Consider the following 16,857-nt stretch of genomic DNA (forward strand, 5'->3'; position numbering starts at 1 on the left):
CAAGCAAAGGTAGCCTAAACAGGTTTGGAGGGATTCATTGCACAGCTCTTCTGTGGATTTCTGGATGGTTTTCAAAAGATTGGATTTGCAATACATGCACTCAGAGCCACCTGTTTTAGGGACTGCCTTTTTCCGTGGAATAAATTGCTAGTCGTGGTCAGAAGAGGTGCTTGTGTGGAGAGGTTTTGTGACAGGTCTAACAGGATGTTTTCCTTGAGGAGTGATGTAGAGCTGGGAACTGATTTTCTCCCACAGTCTGGCGCAGGCCCCAGGGAAATGGGATGGGCATATGAGCCAGAACCCTCCTGTAGGGTCCAGCTGAGAGCAGCCACCATGGTGTGCCCACTTCCCAGACTATCACAGCTCTGAATTTGGGTGTGAGTGCTGGTACTGCTGACTGGGACCCCAGTACCATGCAGCCCGTCCCACGAGGCACAGAGCACTAGTCTGTGCATGTACCACTTACCCATCGTTTTTTGCTTAGGGTGCTACTTCCCTTCTGCCTACCTTCTAGCACAACTAGCAGAATCATACCCCACCCACTTCCCTGTGCCAACAGAAATTGTCCCCATCTGCCCCTGGAGGCAGCCAGACACCCACTGCTGACTCACTGTTACCATCTGCAGGCCTGGGCAGCAAAGCTCTTGCTGCCACCCACCCATCACCTAAGCTGAAATAGGCTTGTGAACAAAATGACACAATGTGGGATTCACCTATTCCACTGGGTGGTCTTGTCTCTTAGACATTATTTCTTTATGCTTTGCTAAGTGGCAGGGGAGTGACTGGAGTAATTTCTATTCATGTAGACTGACATGATAGAAATAGTTTAATTTAAAATAAAATTACTGAAGCGTCTGCTGACATGTATGAGGTTCAACAAGGTGAAATGCCAGGTCCTGCCCTTGGGTCACAAAAACCCCCTGCAACTCCACAGGCTGGGGCAAAGTGGCTAGGAATCTGCCCAGTGGAAAAGGATGTGGAGGTGCTGTTCAATGGGAGCTGCACATGGCCCAGCTGGCCAGGAGGGCCAATGGCATCCTGCTCTGTGTCAGGAATAATGTGGACAGCAGGATCAGGGCAGTGACTGTCCCCCTTCACTCAGCACTGGTGAGGCCACACCTCAAGTCCTGTGTCCAGTTCTAGGCCCCCCCACTACCAAAAGGACATTGAGGTGCTGGAGCGTGTCCAGAGAAGGGAAATGAAGCTGAGGAAGGAGCACAAGTCCTTTGAAAGGGTGATGAGGAAGCTGGGGATCTATAGCCTGGAGAAAAGGAGACTCAAAGGAGACCTTATTGCTCTCTACAACAACCTGAGAGGGGGTCAACCTCTTCTCCCAAGCCATCAGGAACAGATAAGGGAAAATGGCTTCAAGCTGCACCAGATTCAGGGTGGAAATGAGGGAGAATTGCTGCACTGAAAAGGTTGTCAAGAACTGGAATGGGCTTTCCAGGGACATGGTGTAGTCACCATCCCTGTAAGTGTTCAAGAAACAATTGGACATGGCACTTAATGCTGTGGTTTAGTTGGCATGGTGGTGCTCAATCAAAGGTTGGACTCACCAGTCGTGGAGGTCTTTTCCAACCTTAATGATTCTGTGTTTCTATAGAGGAAAGGATTCCCCCAACATTAGTAGCATTTGCCTCACAGATACTATCAGATGATGTCTGTATAATAATAATGTGTGGTATTACTGTCAAAGGGACAGTTGTATCTTAACATCCAGTGTTCAGAGAGGTGTGTAGTCACACTCTCCCAGCAGTTCTCCTGCAGATGAGAACTGCACACAACCAAGCAGAGTTTCAGCAGAAAAACTGGAACCACTGGATAATAGATTACCCAGTAAATAGTTAATCGTTGGCATATGGGATGTTACAAATGGGCGATGTGTAGAGTTGTATACTGATCTGACAGGATGGCTATTAGGAGAGACTTGAGACAATCTTATGTTATGTTTGTCTATATCCAAGCATGATAAAGTAACGAAGAGTTCAAAGAACTTCCTTGTAAACACACCTTAATGGAGAACCAATAATGTACAGAGGAATCTCACTGGTGTTCTCACATCTCTTTCTGTGCATAGCTGCTTGGTAAAGGCTGACTGAGCTGGCCATCTGTAGTCCAGCTCATCCAGCTGAGTCTGTCAGTCTTATAGGACTGATTGCTGCTTAGTAAACACAAAAGCTTTGATAAATGCCTATAACTTTGTGTTTCATCATCACAGTTTGCAGACCATGGATTTTTTGCAATCAATATGCCTAAAGTTAAGGGTCAAGTAGATAATATTTGATTGATGGATTGAAAATACAAAAAAAAGCCAGGTGTCTTAAGTATTGTTTTAAGAAAGCCTCAAAAAGAAAAGGGCTCATACCAAGCCCCATACAAGTGTGATCTATTTTTATTGTCATGGCTCAAAGTTGTTATTGAATCCAACTTTATTTTCCTGTAGAAATGGAAATGTTATGAATTTTATAGTAAGAGATGTATGGCATTTCCAAATGGCCCCTTTTAAGTCTATGACCATTCCTTCTTCTCAGACACAGATAATTTATTGCGGTTTATTGCCTCTTCCTTCCCTTCTACCTAGCATAAGACATTGTCTAATGTCTTGGTAGTTCCAATGTTTATACTGCCTTTCACTTATTTCTGCTGTTTTTATAAAATATTCCCGCTCCATTATGTATATTTATATGTATATTTAATTTCAGTAAATTCTTAAACATGCACCTGACATAACTCTGAATTTATTTCACACTGTTATGTATATCAGTTAGAAATATATGCTCTGTACTTTCTTCTGTGAAATATTTCTTCTTTACCAAGATACCACTTTCGCATTTTACATTCGTAACAATAAAGTAGCATATAAGGAGTTGTTTCTGCTTCTAAGAATAATTCAAATAGTTGCCCCCATCACACATTTTTGCAGCATAGGTTGTTAGATTGGAGAAGTAGGATGTCCTTGGTTTTCCATCTGCTCAGTGTTACCAGTGAAGCTAATCTTGCAGTCTTTGCATGCCCAAATCCATCAGTGACTGTAGAGAAAGTGAGGGTGCATGAATAACTCAGGGTCAGCTTCATGAGTATGGGATTTACAGATCTCGTATAACCATTGGATTATTTTCTGATGCAGACGAGGATCCAACGTCTCACTGACTTTGGATATGAGCAGCTTGGGAAGTGTTGAACCTTTCGTCGCTGTGCCAACCCCACGAGAAAAAGTAGCGATGGAATACCTGCAGTCAGCTGGCCGCGTCCTGACACGGCAGCAGCTTCGAGAGGCAGTGGCATGTTCTCATTTGCTTCAGACAGAATTCATGGTGAGTTTAACAACACACTTGAAATGAGGATTTTTGACATAAGTGGCACAACAGGAACTGTGAGGAAAAAATATTCAGGCAACACCTTAAAGTCAAGGTATAAATTGTTTCCAAAAGGCAGATTAGATAGTTTCAAGAGGGTGTTTTATGTTTTTGCACTAAAGACAGAAAAGTCAGTCAGTTATATCCATGGACAATAGAGATCCCTCTTGGTCTGAAGTCCCATCATAGATGGGCTAAGTATTATGATAGAACTACAGTGCAAATAGTCAGAACTGTAACACTGTGACAGTTTCAAAGAGATCATAAAGACTATGATGAAAACACAGTCAGAGGTGGAGATTTTTTTTATTCCCATGTAAACTGCATGTATGTTTGCAATTTGAGCACTAAAGTTTTAGTCACCGTAAATTATTTTTTGGAGCAGATAGGGACACCCACAGTCCCTGTCCAAAAGGGACTTTTTTCCCAAGGTTCAAAATACCTTTAAAAAGCATGCCATACAGCAACCTAATATACTCAAGACAAAAAACCCTGAAGTGTTTCACAAGTGTATTTATTAGTAAAAAGGGTAAGAATCTAAAATGAAGAAAGTGGCCAGGTGGAAAAAAGTCAGAGCAGAAAAACTCAGTCAGGGAAAACACATTACAACACATTACTTTGAGAAGACCTGAAAAAATCTGGTATTGCCAAACATCAGATGAAAGAAGTTGTCAGAGAAAAAGGAGACTTTTTTACAAGGGAAATAGAAAAGAGCTTTAACTGAAGCCACTTGAATATGAAAGCTGAGTAAGGCAGGACAAAAAAGGTTTTGAATTTAAAAAAAAATCATAACTTCATGTTTAAACAGATCAAAAGCATGAAGCTTACTAAAGAATACAAAGATCAATTGATGATGAAAATGATATAAAAGTGATTTGGGGAAGTTGAACCAGCAGGTGAGGAGTGACTCCATTATTTGCATCTGCATCGACCTAAGAAGAACTTTGGACATTTCCTTCATCTGTGGCAGGGATAGGCTCAAGCAGATCACTAGAAGTTCTGTCTCATATTGAAGCTTTAGTGGAAGGGATTCTATAACAAGTCTATAAAATTAATAAAAGTAAGTTAATAGTCACCCAGGAATCCTAAAGGAGTCCATATATGCACTTACTGATGTATTAACTAGAGAGGTGTAATGTAGCCATTGTGCTTCAGCAGCTGAGGAATCAGAGGGCCAAAGGTAGCAATTTTTCAGAAGGGCTCCAGAATTGATCCAGAGAACTGTATGTCTAGAAATCTGATGTCTAAATCAGAGAAACTGTAAGGAATTAAAATTAAACATGCCAGAGCATGTGACCCTTTAGGTTTCATTTTGTTTCTAGTCTGTGCATGTGAATAAACAGATGAGTGCCATTTTACTCTAAAAATAGCTTTTCATTATGAATAATTGCATCCTATGGAGCAGCCTTTTCAATTACCTTTAAAATCCGAAGTTTTTATTAAAAGCCATTTGCTTAAGAAAAGTAAATCCCTCAGTTCTTCTACCAAAACGTGGACAGACAGTGTACACGAAAAATTACAATCATCCAACATATTTTTATCACCAGTTATTCCATAGGTTCTCTGCCATTCTGCTGCTTAGGCAGGAAAGACAGAAGAAATAACTTCATCATGCCTAAGCCCCCCTTGTTAGGAGACTGTTTGTACAGACAAATTGGCACTTCATGGAATCCTGCTTAGCCAGATTGTCCCACACAGCAGTTGTGCACAGCTTTGGGGAGACAGAGGCACATTTTATTTGTCCCTCAAGGGGGCACAACATGGCTTTGGCCATTCAGTGTTTCCACAGGATTTTATTGAAGAGGTCATGACTCATCTATTCTGTTTTTAAACCATTTTTTAAAATGTGTTTTAAGATGAAACTGTTGAACAGTATCTGTTTACTATGTTCCTTGCTACAGATAATAGCTCAGTAGGAACTTGAGGCATGCAAAGAACGCAGTATATAACCCTCAGCCATTCTGCTCACACAGCCCATTTTAACTAGCTAAAGAAGTACAGTAAGGCAGTCTTCTGGAGACTAGAATTATTGAAGAACTTCCAAATGTGAAAGAAGTGATGAAATGTTTGAAGTTTTCAGTGGAAAATTAAAACATGAGCAGTTTCAGGTTATTTTTAGTTCTTCATTTTTTTTCATTAACAATTAAAGGGGCATTACTTAATTAAAGGGTATATTTGGCTGGGAGAATATACCTGTTTTGCAAGGAGGAAGAAACATAATTTGCCCAGCATATATGTTTTCTTTAGTAGCCTGAGTTGTTACTCTTCAAAGGATAGAATATCTGAAGTTGGCAACAGAAGATAAAATTCATTTCCAAAACACCCAAATGTCAAAAAATACAGTCCTGCATGGGAAAGTGCCTGATCATTAAATCTAAAAAATTACATCCTCAAAAATAAGAGGGATGAGTATAATGAATACCTGCCTGAATTTTCCTAAATTTTGCCACATTTTCTTGAATGCTTTCAGAGATCCAAATCATATCTCTTCAAGTGTATAAATAGCATTTAAAACTTAATGTGAGCCAGAATAGCTGCTATTAGAAGGCATCACTCAGACAGGGAAACCAGCCCATGAACAATATGCATATGCATCTATAATTGCATGCAAGTGGCTGAGCATGGGAATGTGCGCAGTTTATGCATTATTTGCAATTTTTAAATTAAATACATATGTTTAATAAAATAATTATATATATATATTGCCTATACAGCTACTGAGTTTGTATACTAGTTTGCACATGTTCCTGCTATTTGCAGTCTACTGGGCTTATTTGCTCCCCTTGTTAGCAGGAATGTTATCACCATATTATCCTGATCTTTTTTTTCTGGAATAATCTCTTTTTTCTCACAGCCAGTTTCAGAATAAGTGACTTGTCTGTGGCTGTGATCCACGGTGTATTGTCAGATTTCTGTCTGTGCCCTTGGACTCACAAGTACTTACTACTGGGAGGAGACCACTGATTAGAAAGTGTTTACAGGATGTAAGTGATTAATGTTATTAATGGTCCCGCTTGGCCCAAAGAAATGTGTTTCTGTTTTCAACTCGGTGGCATTTTTGCATCTGTCAGTAACTCGCCAAATGATGAGCTATTAAAAAGTTTCAGCAGGCATAGTAAGGGAGACAGCCACACATCTGGAAGACCCTCACCGACCACCATCACTTGGGCAGGCAGAGGACTCTTCCTCACACATTTTTTCCAGTCTCTGTCGATGACAGACAGAGAGCCCATTCATTAAGCACAAGCTCAGTGTCTTGCTCTCCCTCACTTGGTGCATAGTTCAGCACGGAAACCTTTCAGAGGCCATGTACTGGTGTTGTTTGTACTAAGCCAGAACTGAGCTAGGGAAGCTCTAGGTCAGCCAGTTGGAACAAGACTTAGGGTCCAAGGGAAGTCTCAGACAGAGGTCACCATTGGGAAGCAGTAGAAGTCAGAGGTGAACATGAGGAGGGTATGGGAGCTCATTTTGTAGTTTTGTGGATGAGGAAGCAGCATTAGATGCAGGACAGCAGTGAGATGGTTTGACCTCAACAGTGGGGATGAGGTTTATGCAAGAATGAAGTCTTAAAAAATGAGAAGATCCTGAACTTAGGATAGCCATCATATGGATGGCAGTACAGTGATCTGAAAAAGGATTGGGTGAAGTACCTGCAAGGAAGGTGTGTCTTAGCAGTAACACTTTGGTTGGCCTGACACAGCAAGTCATTCTTTTGAGGAGCCAGCTGAAGACCAAGAAGAGATCAAGGAAGAAACTGAGTGAGGGAGAGGGGAAGAGTAAAGAAGGTCTATGAAATGCATGGGCATAAGGCAGAGAAGGTAGAAAAATAAAATTGAAACAGCTGCAACCTCACATAGGAAGATGTTCAGAAGCCAAGCTGGGAAGTGGAGAATCACAGCATTTCAATATGAGCCATCTAAATTTTACTTAACTTTGCCATCTCTTCACACAGCAAAGTGAGAGAGTAGCTTCTTTCCCTGTTTGGTGAACCCATATAAAAGTCTGCTGTTGGGTGTCTGCTTGACAAGCTGTTAGAGACTTCATCCCTGTTCCTTTAAAAAAATCCCTGCAGAGGTTGGTCATGCTGGGCAGGACCAGAGCTTGTGTTGAAGGACAGGGACCAGGAATCTCTGCTGTACCAAAGTACTGGTAGGCCTGCACCTCTAGAGTAGAAACTAGCTCATTTTTGGAGAAAATCCTTGAGTAAATTTTCCAGTGATGCAAGTCAACAGATCCTCCTCAGGTTCCTAAGAGGCAATTATGTAATATGCCACTGTCTCTTAGGCTAAATATCCCAGGCCAGCATGATGTTTCCAGGTCTCTAGTTATGACTGTTCTTTTAAGTAGAAGTATTAATTTACTGAAGATCAAATTCCAGCTTACTCTAAGACAATTTAAATAATAGTGGCCCAAAAGAAATCAGCATAAAAATGAAGATTTTAGTAAACTGAAGCATTTTTAATGTGATTTTGCCAGATTATTTTAGTTGGTAAAACATCCCCCACAATCATGAAACAAAAAAAAAACAACCACTGAATGTTTCCTCCTGCCATTTTAAAAGGGTTGGTTTTATTCAACTCTAGAAACATTGTTTCAGGACCTCAAAATCAAAATTGTTCTTACTCTCTCTTTAACCAAGTTCAGCATTTTGTTCAATGCAAATTTTGATTTTTACTTTTCATGCTGACAAACAGTTTGAAAAATAGGAATTTTAAGTTTATGAGGAGTTTATAATTTGTGTATTTTTGAAACTTAAAGGAAACTGTCACATTAGTTACCTACACAGGCAATGTAAATCAGTCACTAACAGATGAAAATGAGAAGGAAAAGAAATAGCTTCAGATTTTTATTACTTTTGAGTCTGAATGCAAAAGAGTAAGGCATCTCATTCTAGTAGTTTAAATAAAAGGCAAATGAGGTCTTTGAATTTCATTGATAAGGGCTTAGCACAAATTTTTTTAAAAGTTTGCCATATATTAATTTCTATTATTTGCCATTATATTTAATTATTTATGAAGTTCCTGCCCCAATTATGTAAAGTATTGCTCTTTTTTGCCACAGCACTATATTTTTGAACTCCTATTTTCTGGAACTATAGTGCATTTTAACCTTGGTCTTAATCCCATAAAAACTTTTTTTTTTAAATAATTCATCAGAAGTGTTCCTTGGAAGTCACCCCTTCAGTATGCAGCTCCCTGTGTTTATTAAAGGAAGGGTGTTGACAGTCTTGAGGTGGGAACCACTTTTATTCTTAATAACTTTGATGTGAAGAGACAGTTGTGTAACAGCAGATGGCCTTCTGGTGATAATTTCCTGCATGGCTTCTTTGGAAACATCAGTCTGATTTAATTTATTTTTTATAGGAAATACCAATGAATTTTGTGGATCCCAAAGAAATTGACATCCCGAGTCATGGAACTAAAAACCGCTATAAAACAATTTTGCCAAGTAAGTGAGCTAGCCCGTGGTTTCCTACTATGACATTTATTCCTGCTTTGAGAACGTATTGCTGTGAAAATCTGACTGTCTTTGTATTTTCTTGATGTGAACCCATTCATACTGGTATTTATAATCCATGTAAAAAGATAACAGAAGCCCAGTGCTGTAGGACTGGCAAATGCAGAACTCTCACTGGAAGCCTTAGTAGGTACACAGGTTGGCAGCACCCCAGCCACATGCTGCAGGGCAAGCCTGGCTCATGCTGGTTTTCTCTGAAAGGCAGCTCAGGCAGATGGGACAGTGAGGTCTGCCATGCTTTGCAGTAGCTCCTCATCGCAGCCCAAGCCATCCTGCAGTCACTGATTTCTTTCTGGTTGGGTCAAGATCCTTGGGACTGAAAAAAACCAGACTACAAAAAGCAAGTGCAGCCTATCTTGTCTTCTAGTGGGCTTCCATCTTTAAAGGTCCTCTGGTGATTGCTTTTTTCCTTCTCCATGCACTAAACTCTCTTTACAGAAATGTGTTTACATTCCTGATGCAGTGCTGCTTCTTCATTGCTCTTAACTTGTTACTGCCTTGCTATACTTCTGTATTTTCATTGTATATATTTTCATATAGCATTGCTTTTTTATAATTGAAAAGGTGATTGAAAACTTTTCAGTGGAATAGTTTTCCTTCAAAATACACGTTTCTCTGAAATGCAGCTATTTTCATAACATTTGTTGGTGGATAATAAGATATTCCATTTCACTTTTATTAAACATTTTGTTTTTTGTGTTCTGTTTCAGAATAGGTTGCAGAAGTTTTTACATTACACTAAATATAGACATGAATAGTTGAGGTTTTATCATTTTTGGCATCACCAAAGTGAAAAAGTTCTGTGATTCAAACTATTACAGAACATTCCCACATAAAAATGTAAATCCCTTGCTTAGGTTTGGAATGAAGAATACTTTTAAAATGACAGCATATCCTATCAACTAGAAATTTGCTTTCTAAACCTCTCTAGAATATCCTTGCAGGCCTGTGTTATATGTTAGTCATTCAAATTCACACATCTTCTATTATGAGGTCTCTCTCACCAAAACTGAAAACATCATCATTTGTTCATATCACACCAAGGCCTTGCAGTCAGACTAATGAAAACTGATGGCCTTCAGCATGTAGATTAATCTCAGAAATGTGATACGTAGCTGGGAAAGAAACTTGTGTGGAATCCCTGCTTCTCTTCAGTTTGCAGTAATATTTTCACTGTGCTCAAGGTTAGTTTATCTACTTCAGCCAAAAGCTCTGTGTATCTGAGTTCAGTCAAGAAAGATTGAAGGCAATTAAAGTCAGAAGGTAACTGAATGCAAGTTAGATACCAACAATCAGACAATTCAGCATCCCTTAGAGTCTGGCCCAGTGTCAACAGGATGTACGCAGAGGGTGAAATCCTGACCCCCTTGATAACAGCAGGACTTTTGCCATCAGCTGCAGTGGAGACAAGATATCACTAGCCCCCCTCTGCCTGACTGGCAGATTTTTGGAAGGAGTTCTCCCTTCCCATAGCATCTCATATCCAGGGTGCCCCAGCCACCATCAGGTTCACCTCCAGCAACGCCTTGCAAGTGCAATGAGTCCAGTTTCTCTGTAGCATGTGTTTTGAACTGGGACACGACAGCTGGGCCGTGCTCCATGCAGATGAGCTTTGAGAACCAGTGTGCCTGTGTGTCCTCACCTCCAGTTAGCTGGGATGTGCCACTAGCTCTATGGCACATTTTCAACCCAAGCACACTGCTGGTGTGCACCACAGCTGCTCACTGACAGGCACTTTGTAACCATCCTTGACAGAAATCAGAAGGTTTGGTGTGTGTTAGCACTAGGTTTTTCAAAGAAGATATTTTGAGGGTTGAGGCACATGCTCATAATAAATATTCGTGCACCCCACACCCAGTCTGAGAGGGTTTGGAAATTATTTGAGTGATTAAATAGAGCAGCTTTCCTGGTTTCCTGCTCAGATGATATCAACCCTCTGCTTTGTACACCCGCATCAGCTTTTCCATTCCCGGCACTGGGTGCGACTCCTGAATCAGGGCACCTGTGATGACAAGTGACGTGCTAAAAATGCCCAGTCCTGCCAGCTCCACCCTCTGTGCTGCAGTGGATATTCTCATTTTCTAAGAGATAATTCCGTGACAGGGTGCATGAGGGCAGGTTTATGTTAGCGGATACCACCCAGTCAGACACACTCGTGTGAAATACAACTAATGCCTATTGAAAATTATTCTATATGGAAAACTAAAAAGTACAGGAGATGTTACACTTCTATGACAGATGTTTCAGTTGCAGTGACTCTTATGCAAACACCAGGATGCTGCTTTAAGTTCTCTAATGTTAAGTGCATTACAATAATATTCTAATTCAACTACTGAGGGGCCAGTGTGGGATCAGAGTCGAGAGGCTAAGCAGTTCCTTAAGATCAGTATTTCTCCTTCCTTCTTCCTGACTGTGACCCCACCCATAGCTCCTGTTAAACCCTGCTCTGTATCTTTAGCTGCATTCCCTCTGCCACCAATCTACAGTATTTCTCACACCCTCTGAGCAGGTTTCCAGTCCTGCACACAGATTTCCCAGTCTCTCACCACAGCCACATTCCTGTGGCAGAATAGCAGCCCTGCTGCTCATTCCTCATCCTCTTACTCTGCATCTTCATCTTTGCCTGCTTGTCTCCTGCAGCCCCCACTACATGTCCTTGTAGCAGGACCTCAGCTTCCTGCTATCTTCTATATCTCCTGCTACTTCTTCAGCCCTACATATTTCCTGCTTCCTGTCTCACTTGTCCATCTCAGACCAGAAGCAGAATTCCTGTGGTATTTCAGAGTATGCATGGACTTTTGCTTACAAAGGAGCAAGTCGTTTAACACTATTCTGTAGGTATCTTTGTATGTGCAACACATCCATTAGTTTGCCATACCCTGTCCCTCTCTGAAAATTAACCTGAAGTCAAAAGCATGTATTAAGACACGCTGGGCAGAACAGCATTCACACTAAGATGAAGATAGAAACCGCTTAGGGGGTCAGACCCAGAAGCCCACAATCTGTGGCTTGTGCTAACACTCGCTCTGACATTCCACTAAAGACAAGGAGAAGGTTAAATCATATGATCAAAGCACTTTATTATGAAAGCATATAAACAGATGCTGGAAAACTATTCTCCCGATGCTGAAATTTTTGAGCTCCCTCTCACTCCCCAGTCCTGACTACAAACAGTCATATTTGCTCCAGTTCTGCTCCCTAATGAAAGCACCAATGGAGTTCTTGGAGTGAATGATCCTCCAGTACCCATGGCATGGCAGGAGGCTGTCCAGCACTGCTACCATGTAACCCTGCCTGTTCCCTGCACCAGCCACTCTCATGGAGGCAAGTTACATTCCCTTTAACACCCTCCTATTCTTCCAACATTATAAATTCAGGACAACATTAATTTGTTAAAGGTGGAGTTAGAAGAAGCACCTTCTAGTCCACTGAGAGAACTATCCCAGACTTCCTAGATACATGGGATAAAACAGCAGTGATTTTGCCTCAGTTAAAACTATAGAAAGCATATTTTGTTAGTAATTATAAGTATTTAGCAGTACCAGTGCATTTTCAGACACTTTATAGACATTGATGAATTCAACCTTGCAGTCAATATCTGTCTTTCTGCTGTAGCTTCAGACTCCAAGACTTTGCCATCCTTAAGGATAAGATTATTATGTCCAAGGTATTTGTCATTCAGGAGGAAGCTAATGACTTCCATTTGTGTCTGATGATTGCCTAGTGGTCTGGATCTCTAGCATTGCTCAGGCTTTCCTCTTCTCAGGGCTCAGTTCACAGCACTTGCCTATTTCATAACTGATCATGACTGTTAATTTATAAAAGATTCCTGTTCGGAAGCAGTGTTTGTTTCATTGATTGGAGTTGGAAGGAGGTCTCAGAAATTGTGAAGATGATTTAGCTGCTCCCTAGTAACAGAGGCATTTATCTCAAGACGTGGCAATTAAACTGGATGTTGGGTCTGCTTGGAAGAGGTTTTTTAAGGTAGGGGTCAAGCAACATGAGAATCAGAGGCATTGTGTGAGCTAGAGGAAGTGGGTGTTTTTTCAAGGCCACATAGCCTGAGGCATTTGTGGAAGTGGCTAATAACCACTCTGTGCTGAAAAGAAATGAGAGGTTTCCTGTCCTCATATTGTTAAAGGAAAAAAAAGCTCTAAGTGAAAAAAGTTAGGAAAACTAGTGCAAATATATTTTAACACAAGTTAATTAGGGTTCACATGGTGCTATTAACCACAGAAGATAAGGCTTCCATGTGCGGAACTTGAAGTCCTGCAGTCATCTGCATATTTTAAGAAACATACTTTCAAAACATTATCCTGGGTTCTACAAAGCCTCCACTCCTGTCCAAGGTGCTCCCATGACCTCCAGTGGGAAAAGGACATAAAGTATGTTTGGGATCATCCCTCCTCTTCCTTTGATTTGGAAAGGTTTTATCGTGTTCTGAGGAAGAGGATGAAAAGTCACAAAAGAAATCCAGAAGCAACTCTGAAAATACTAGGTTTTGCTGCAGCATATGTATTTTTATCAGTTCTATATTTTTTGTGTAAACAGCAGGGCCACACACTAAACAGTGTTTTTTATCTCTTTCCAGCTCAGTGCCCACATATGTATCTTTAAATGCATTGCCTAGATTGCACTCAGCAGAGGAGCTATCCAGAGACTATTTCCAAACTGATGTGTCTGTATACTGTCAGAAAACCTTGCTGATTACAACTAAGTATTTAAGCAAATTGCCAGAAGAAAAGATTTTTTTCAGCATGGAAATATTTCAGTATCATGTTTTTAGTGGTAGAATATTTTTTTCAGAAAAAGTGTGAAGAAAGTCAAGTGCGTCCCTAGAAAGCCCCAACATAGGCATCTTGCTCTCTGCCTGCTTCCCCCTTTCTGATACACTGTATACTTGAGAATATGCTGCTTTAATTCCAAAATGGCATTGCATGGGGTGGGGGGTCACACCATCACCAATGAAGAAGCAAAACCTTCCTTTCCAGGAGGGATTTAATAACCCCCAGCTCTTTACTCAATAGAAATGGCCCCCACTCCATTCTAGAGCATCCAAGACTGAAGGAAAGAAGAGTGTAACGAAAAATGTTCCTCTATTTTGGCACTGTGTCTCTAGTCCAGTACACATGAATGGTCACAAGTTGTATCAGATGAGGACACAGGACTGAAGGGAAGAATATGGATTACCTAGTCAAGCTCCTTACAGTCAACTTAAAGTGGTATAAAAGATGTATATTTTATTTCATCCCAGGCAGAGGAATCTTTTCTTAATTTAAATCCAACTGTCCAGTGCAGTCGCTGAACACTACAGCTTCTGACCAAAGTACCAAAGGTCAAAGAGCTTGGTGTGATTATGAGCCACTGTCCAATGATAGGACACAGGTTTCAGAGACAGCACGGGCAGACCCAACCTTCCTGGGCATTGCCTGGGCATCACAGTGTTGCTTCAGTGCCCTCAGCTCGCTGAGGTGGTTCTGCACAGCCCAGCACCATGCAGTACAGGGCTGCCTTAGTTACATGGCATGATCCTTTGCAGAGGGAAGTATTTGGTGTGTAATTCTTTACTGCTTGACAGCCCCAAATAACAGTAGTTTTTTTCCTTCAGAAAGTCTTTGATTCTCTTTAGGAATCTTCTAACTATGGGTTTTCTTATTAATTTCCATCTTCCTTGTGCTCTTAGATCCTCTAAGCAGAGTGTATTTGAAACCAAAAAATCCATCTGACTCCTTGAGTACCTACATAAATGCTAACTACATTAGGGTAAGTAAATGTACACTCTTCATGTACTTTTGAGAAAATATTTTATTTGCCGTGTGAATAGCTGGGTTTGCCGAGGTGCCATTTATTTTATTCTTATCATCTTCATTGATAATTCCAGATCTTTTTGTCTGCATATGTGTGATAGAAGTAGTTTCATAAGCCATTTCTAACAAAGAGCACAAAGTCATGAATGTACAGAAATGGTTTTAATTAAAAAATTACCAAGATGTTTATAAAAAACATTAAGAAACACATGCATTACTGTTTACTTTTGTATTTACTGTTTCATATTGACCTACTGCCTTACAGTAAAGAGGGCTACCTTTAAATAGGGACTGATACCAGTACTTTCAAGATACCAATTGATAGTCCTGAAATTAACAGTTAAGTAATTAAATAAATACTGTAACAAGTTTGTGAAAAGGTACAAAACCAGACATGTTAAATATTCACATGTGCCCACAACACAGCCATTCCCATTTTACTCCCTGTACTGGTCACATGACACAGTGACATAACCAGCATGAATCCTGATCAAAAGCAGTATTTCTAAGTGTCAGGTGAGCTATAGTCCTTGATCACACACACAGACGCACACACCTGCACACAGAGCTTTCTTGAACTCATGACAGAATATATGCTAAATAGACTACAAGAAACTAATTCAGTCATATTTTAGGAATGTAATCCTTTACCTACAAAATTAAGTGTTTTCTCTAGAGTTATTACGCAGACCCTCCGCTGGAATAAAAGTAATAGTGCAATGAAAATTTGGCCACAGAGCTCTACAATGATGTTGCTTCTTTAATTAACAGTATATAATGTGTAGGTACACAGCACCATGCCCCTTACCCTGCCTCACTTTGCATCCTGTACTTTCATTATTTCTTATGAAGACATCATCATGTAAGTAAGCGGAGTGGTTCTATTTGGACAGCAGTGACATCATATCCAAGAGCCAGGCCATATGTTCAGTCCTCTGAGGTCTCCCTTTTCCCTATGCCAGCCCCCTTCACTCTCACATATTGTGATTCCTCCTGCTACTAACACCAGTTGAACTGTCAGCAACTGTGGAAAAAAATGCAACCCAGCAATGAAATGAAATTTCACATCCATGTATACAAAATCCTTGGGCTTGCTGGGATCCTGACAGACCTGGCACGGACAAAGTATATTCAGGCAGATTGGTGAGTGGCTGGAGGACAGTTTGTGCCAGCTCAGGATTATCCCACTGGGTCATGCAATGAGTAGCAGCTGTCATGAAGAAAGGCTCCCAAAAGGAAGAGCCAAGGCCAAAGGCTCCCACACCACCTCATGCTGTTTTCCATTCACTCATTCCCTCCAGACATTGCCAGGCTCTCTCCTGCATTACTGTTGGGCACCCTGTCACTGCACAAAACCATAACTACTTCTTTTCACACAAAAAATAAGAAAATATGTCTTGTTTTTCCCATTTCTTCTTGTCTTTCTCTCTCTTCTGCTTCCTCACTGTTTTTCTGACCTTTCTTTGACTTCCTGAACATCATGTGTGTCTTGGAACTCCCTATACTCCCTATATATGTTGTTCTTCCTGCAAAGTTTCATAAAGCCTCTTCTTCTTTAGAAAACAGGTATAGGAGAGTCTTTGTAGATATGAGTTTTGTAGTTCTTCTTTTCTTTCCTTATTGACTATAAGCTAGCTTGAAAACACTGCTGCAATTTAAATTATAGATTAAAGTACCACTGGATGAGGAAAGTCCCAATAACTTGAAGAAGGGAGTTATCTAAAAGAAGCCAAATAAGCAGGGAAATTTGAGAGGAATTGTTGTATCCTCAGGAGTTCATCAGATTGGTTTCCAGAGGAAAAACTGTTCAACTGAAAAATTTCTGATCTGCTCTACTTTTAGTTGTAACTTCTTTCAGTTAATTCTTTTTTTCAGGTTAATTTTTCTGCCCCTTCTGCTCTTTTATTCACCTGCAATATAGATTGATCGCATGAATTTAAAGTAAATGCTTTTGTGTCTGTTTCTAAACTAGGGATATGGAGGTAAAGAGAAGGCTTTCATTGCAACTCAGGGACCCATGATTAATACCGTGAATGATTTCTGGCAGATGGTTTGGCAAGAAGACAGCCCTGTCATTGTTATGATCACAAAGCTGAAAGAAAAAAATGAGGTATGACAACTGGCAAAATTGAGAAATTACTCCTGTGGCTGCATACTATAGAAGGGACTTCAGA

At 40.5% G+C, this 16,857-nt stretch overlaps 1 protein-coding gene across 1 annotated transcript in view; it reads left to right on the forward strand.

Moving 5' to 3' along the window:
- The window catches only part of PTPRR (protein tyrosine phosphatase receptor type R), a 140,810-nt gene that overhangs the window by 107,049 nt on the left and 16,904 nt on the right, over positions 1-16,857 (forward strand). Inside the window, exons 7-10 of the mRNA XM_063155055.1 lie at positions 3,131-3,317; positions 8,723-8,807; positions 14,560-14,639; positions 16,656-16,793. Coding sequence (XP_063011125.1) covers positions 3,131-3,317; positions 8,723-8,807; positions 14,560-14,639; positions 16,656-16,793 — 490 coding nt within the window. The remainder of the gene's footprint in view (positions 1-3,130; positions 3,318-8,722; positions 8,808-14,559; positions 14,640-16,655; positions 16,794-16,857) is intronic.

The sequence above is a fragment of the Melospiza melodia genome, chromosome 4 (assembly GCF_035770615.1).
Source record: "Melospiza melodia melodia isolate bMelMel2 chromosome 4, bMelMel2.pri, whole genome shotgun sequence".
Lineage (NCBI taxonomy): Eukaryota > Metazoa > Chordata > Aves > Passeriformes > Passerellidae > Melospiza > Melospiza melodia.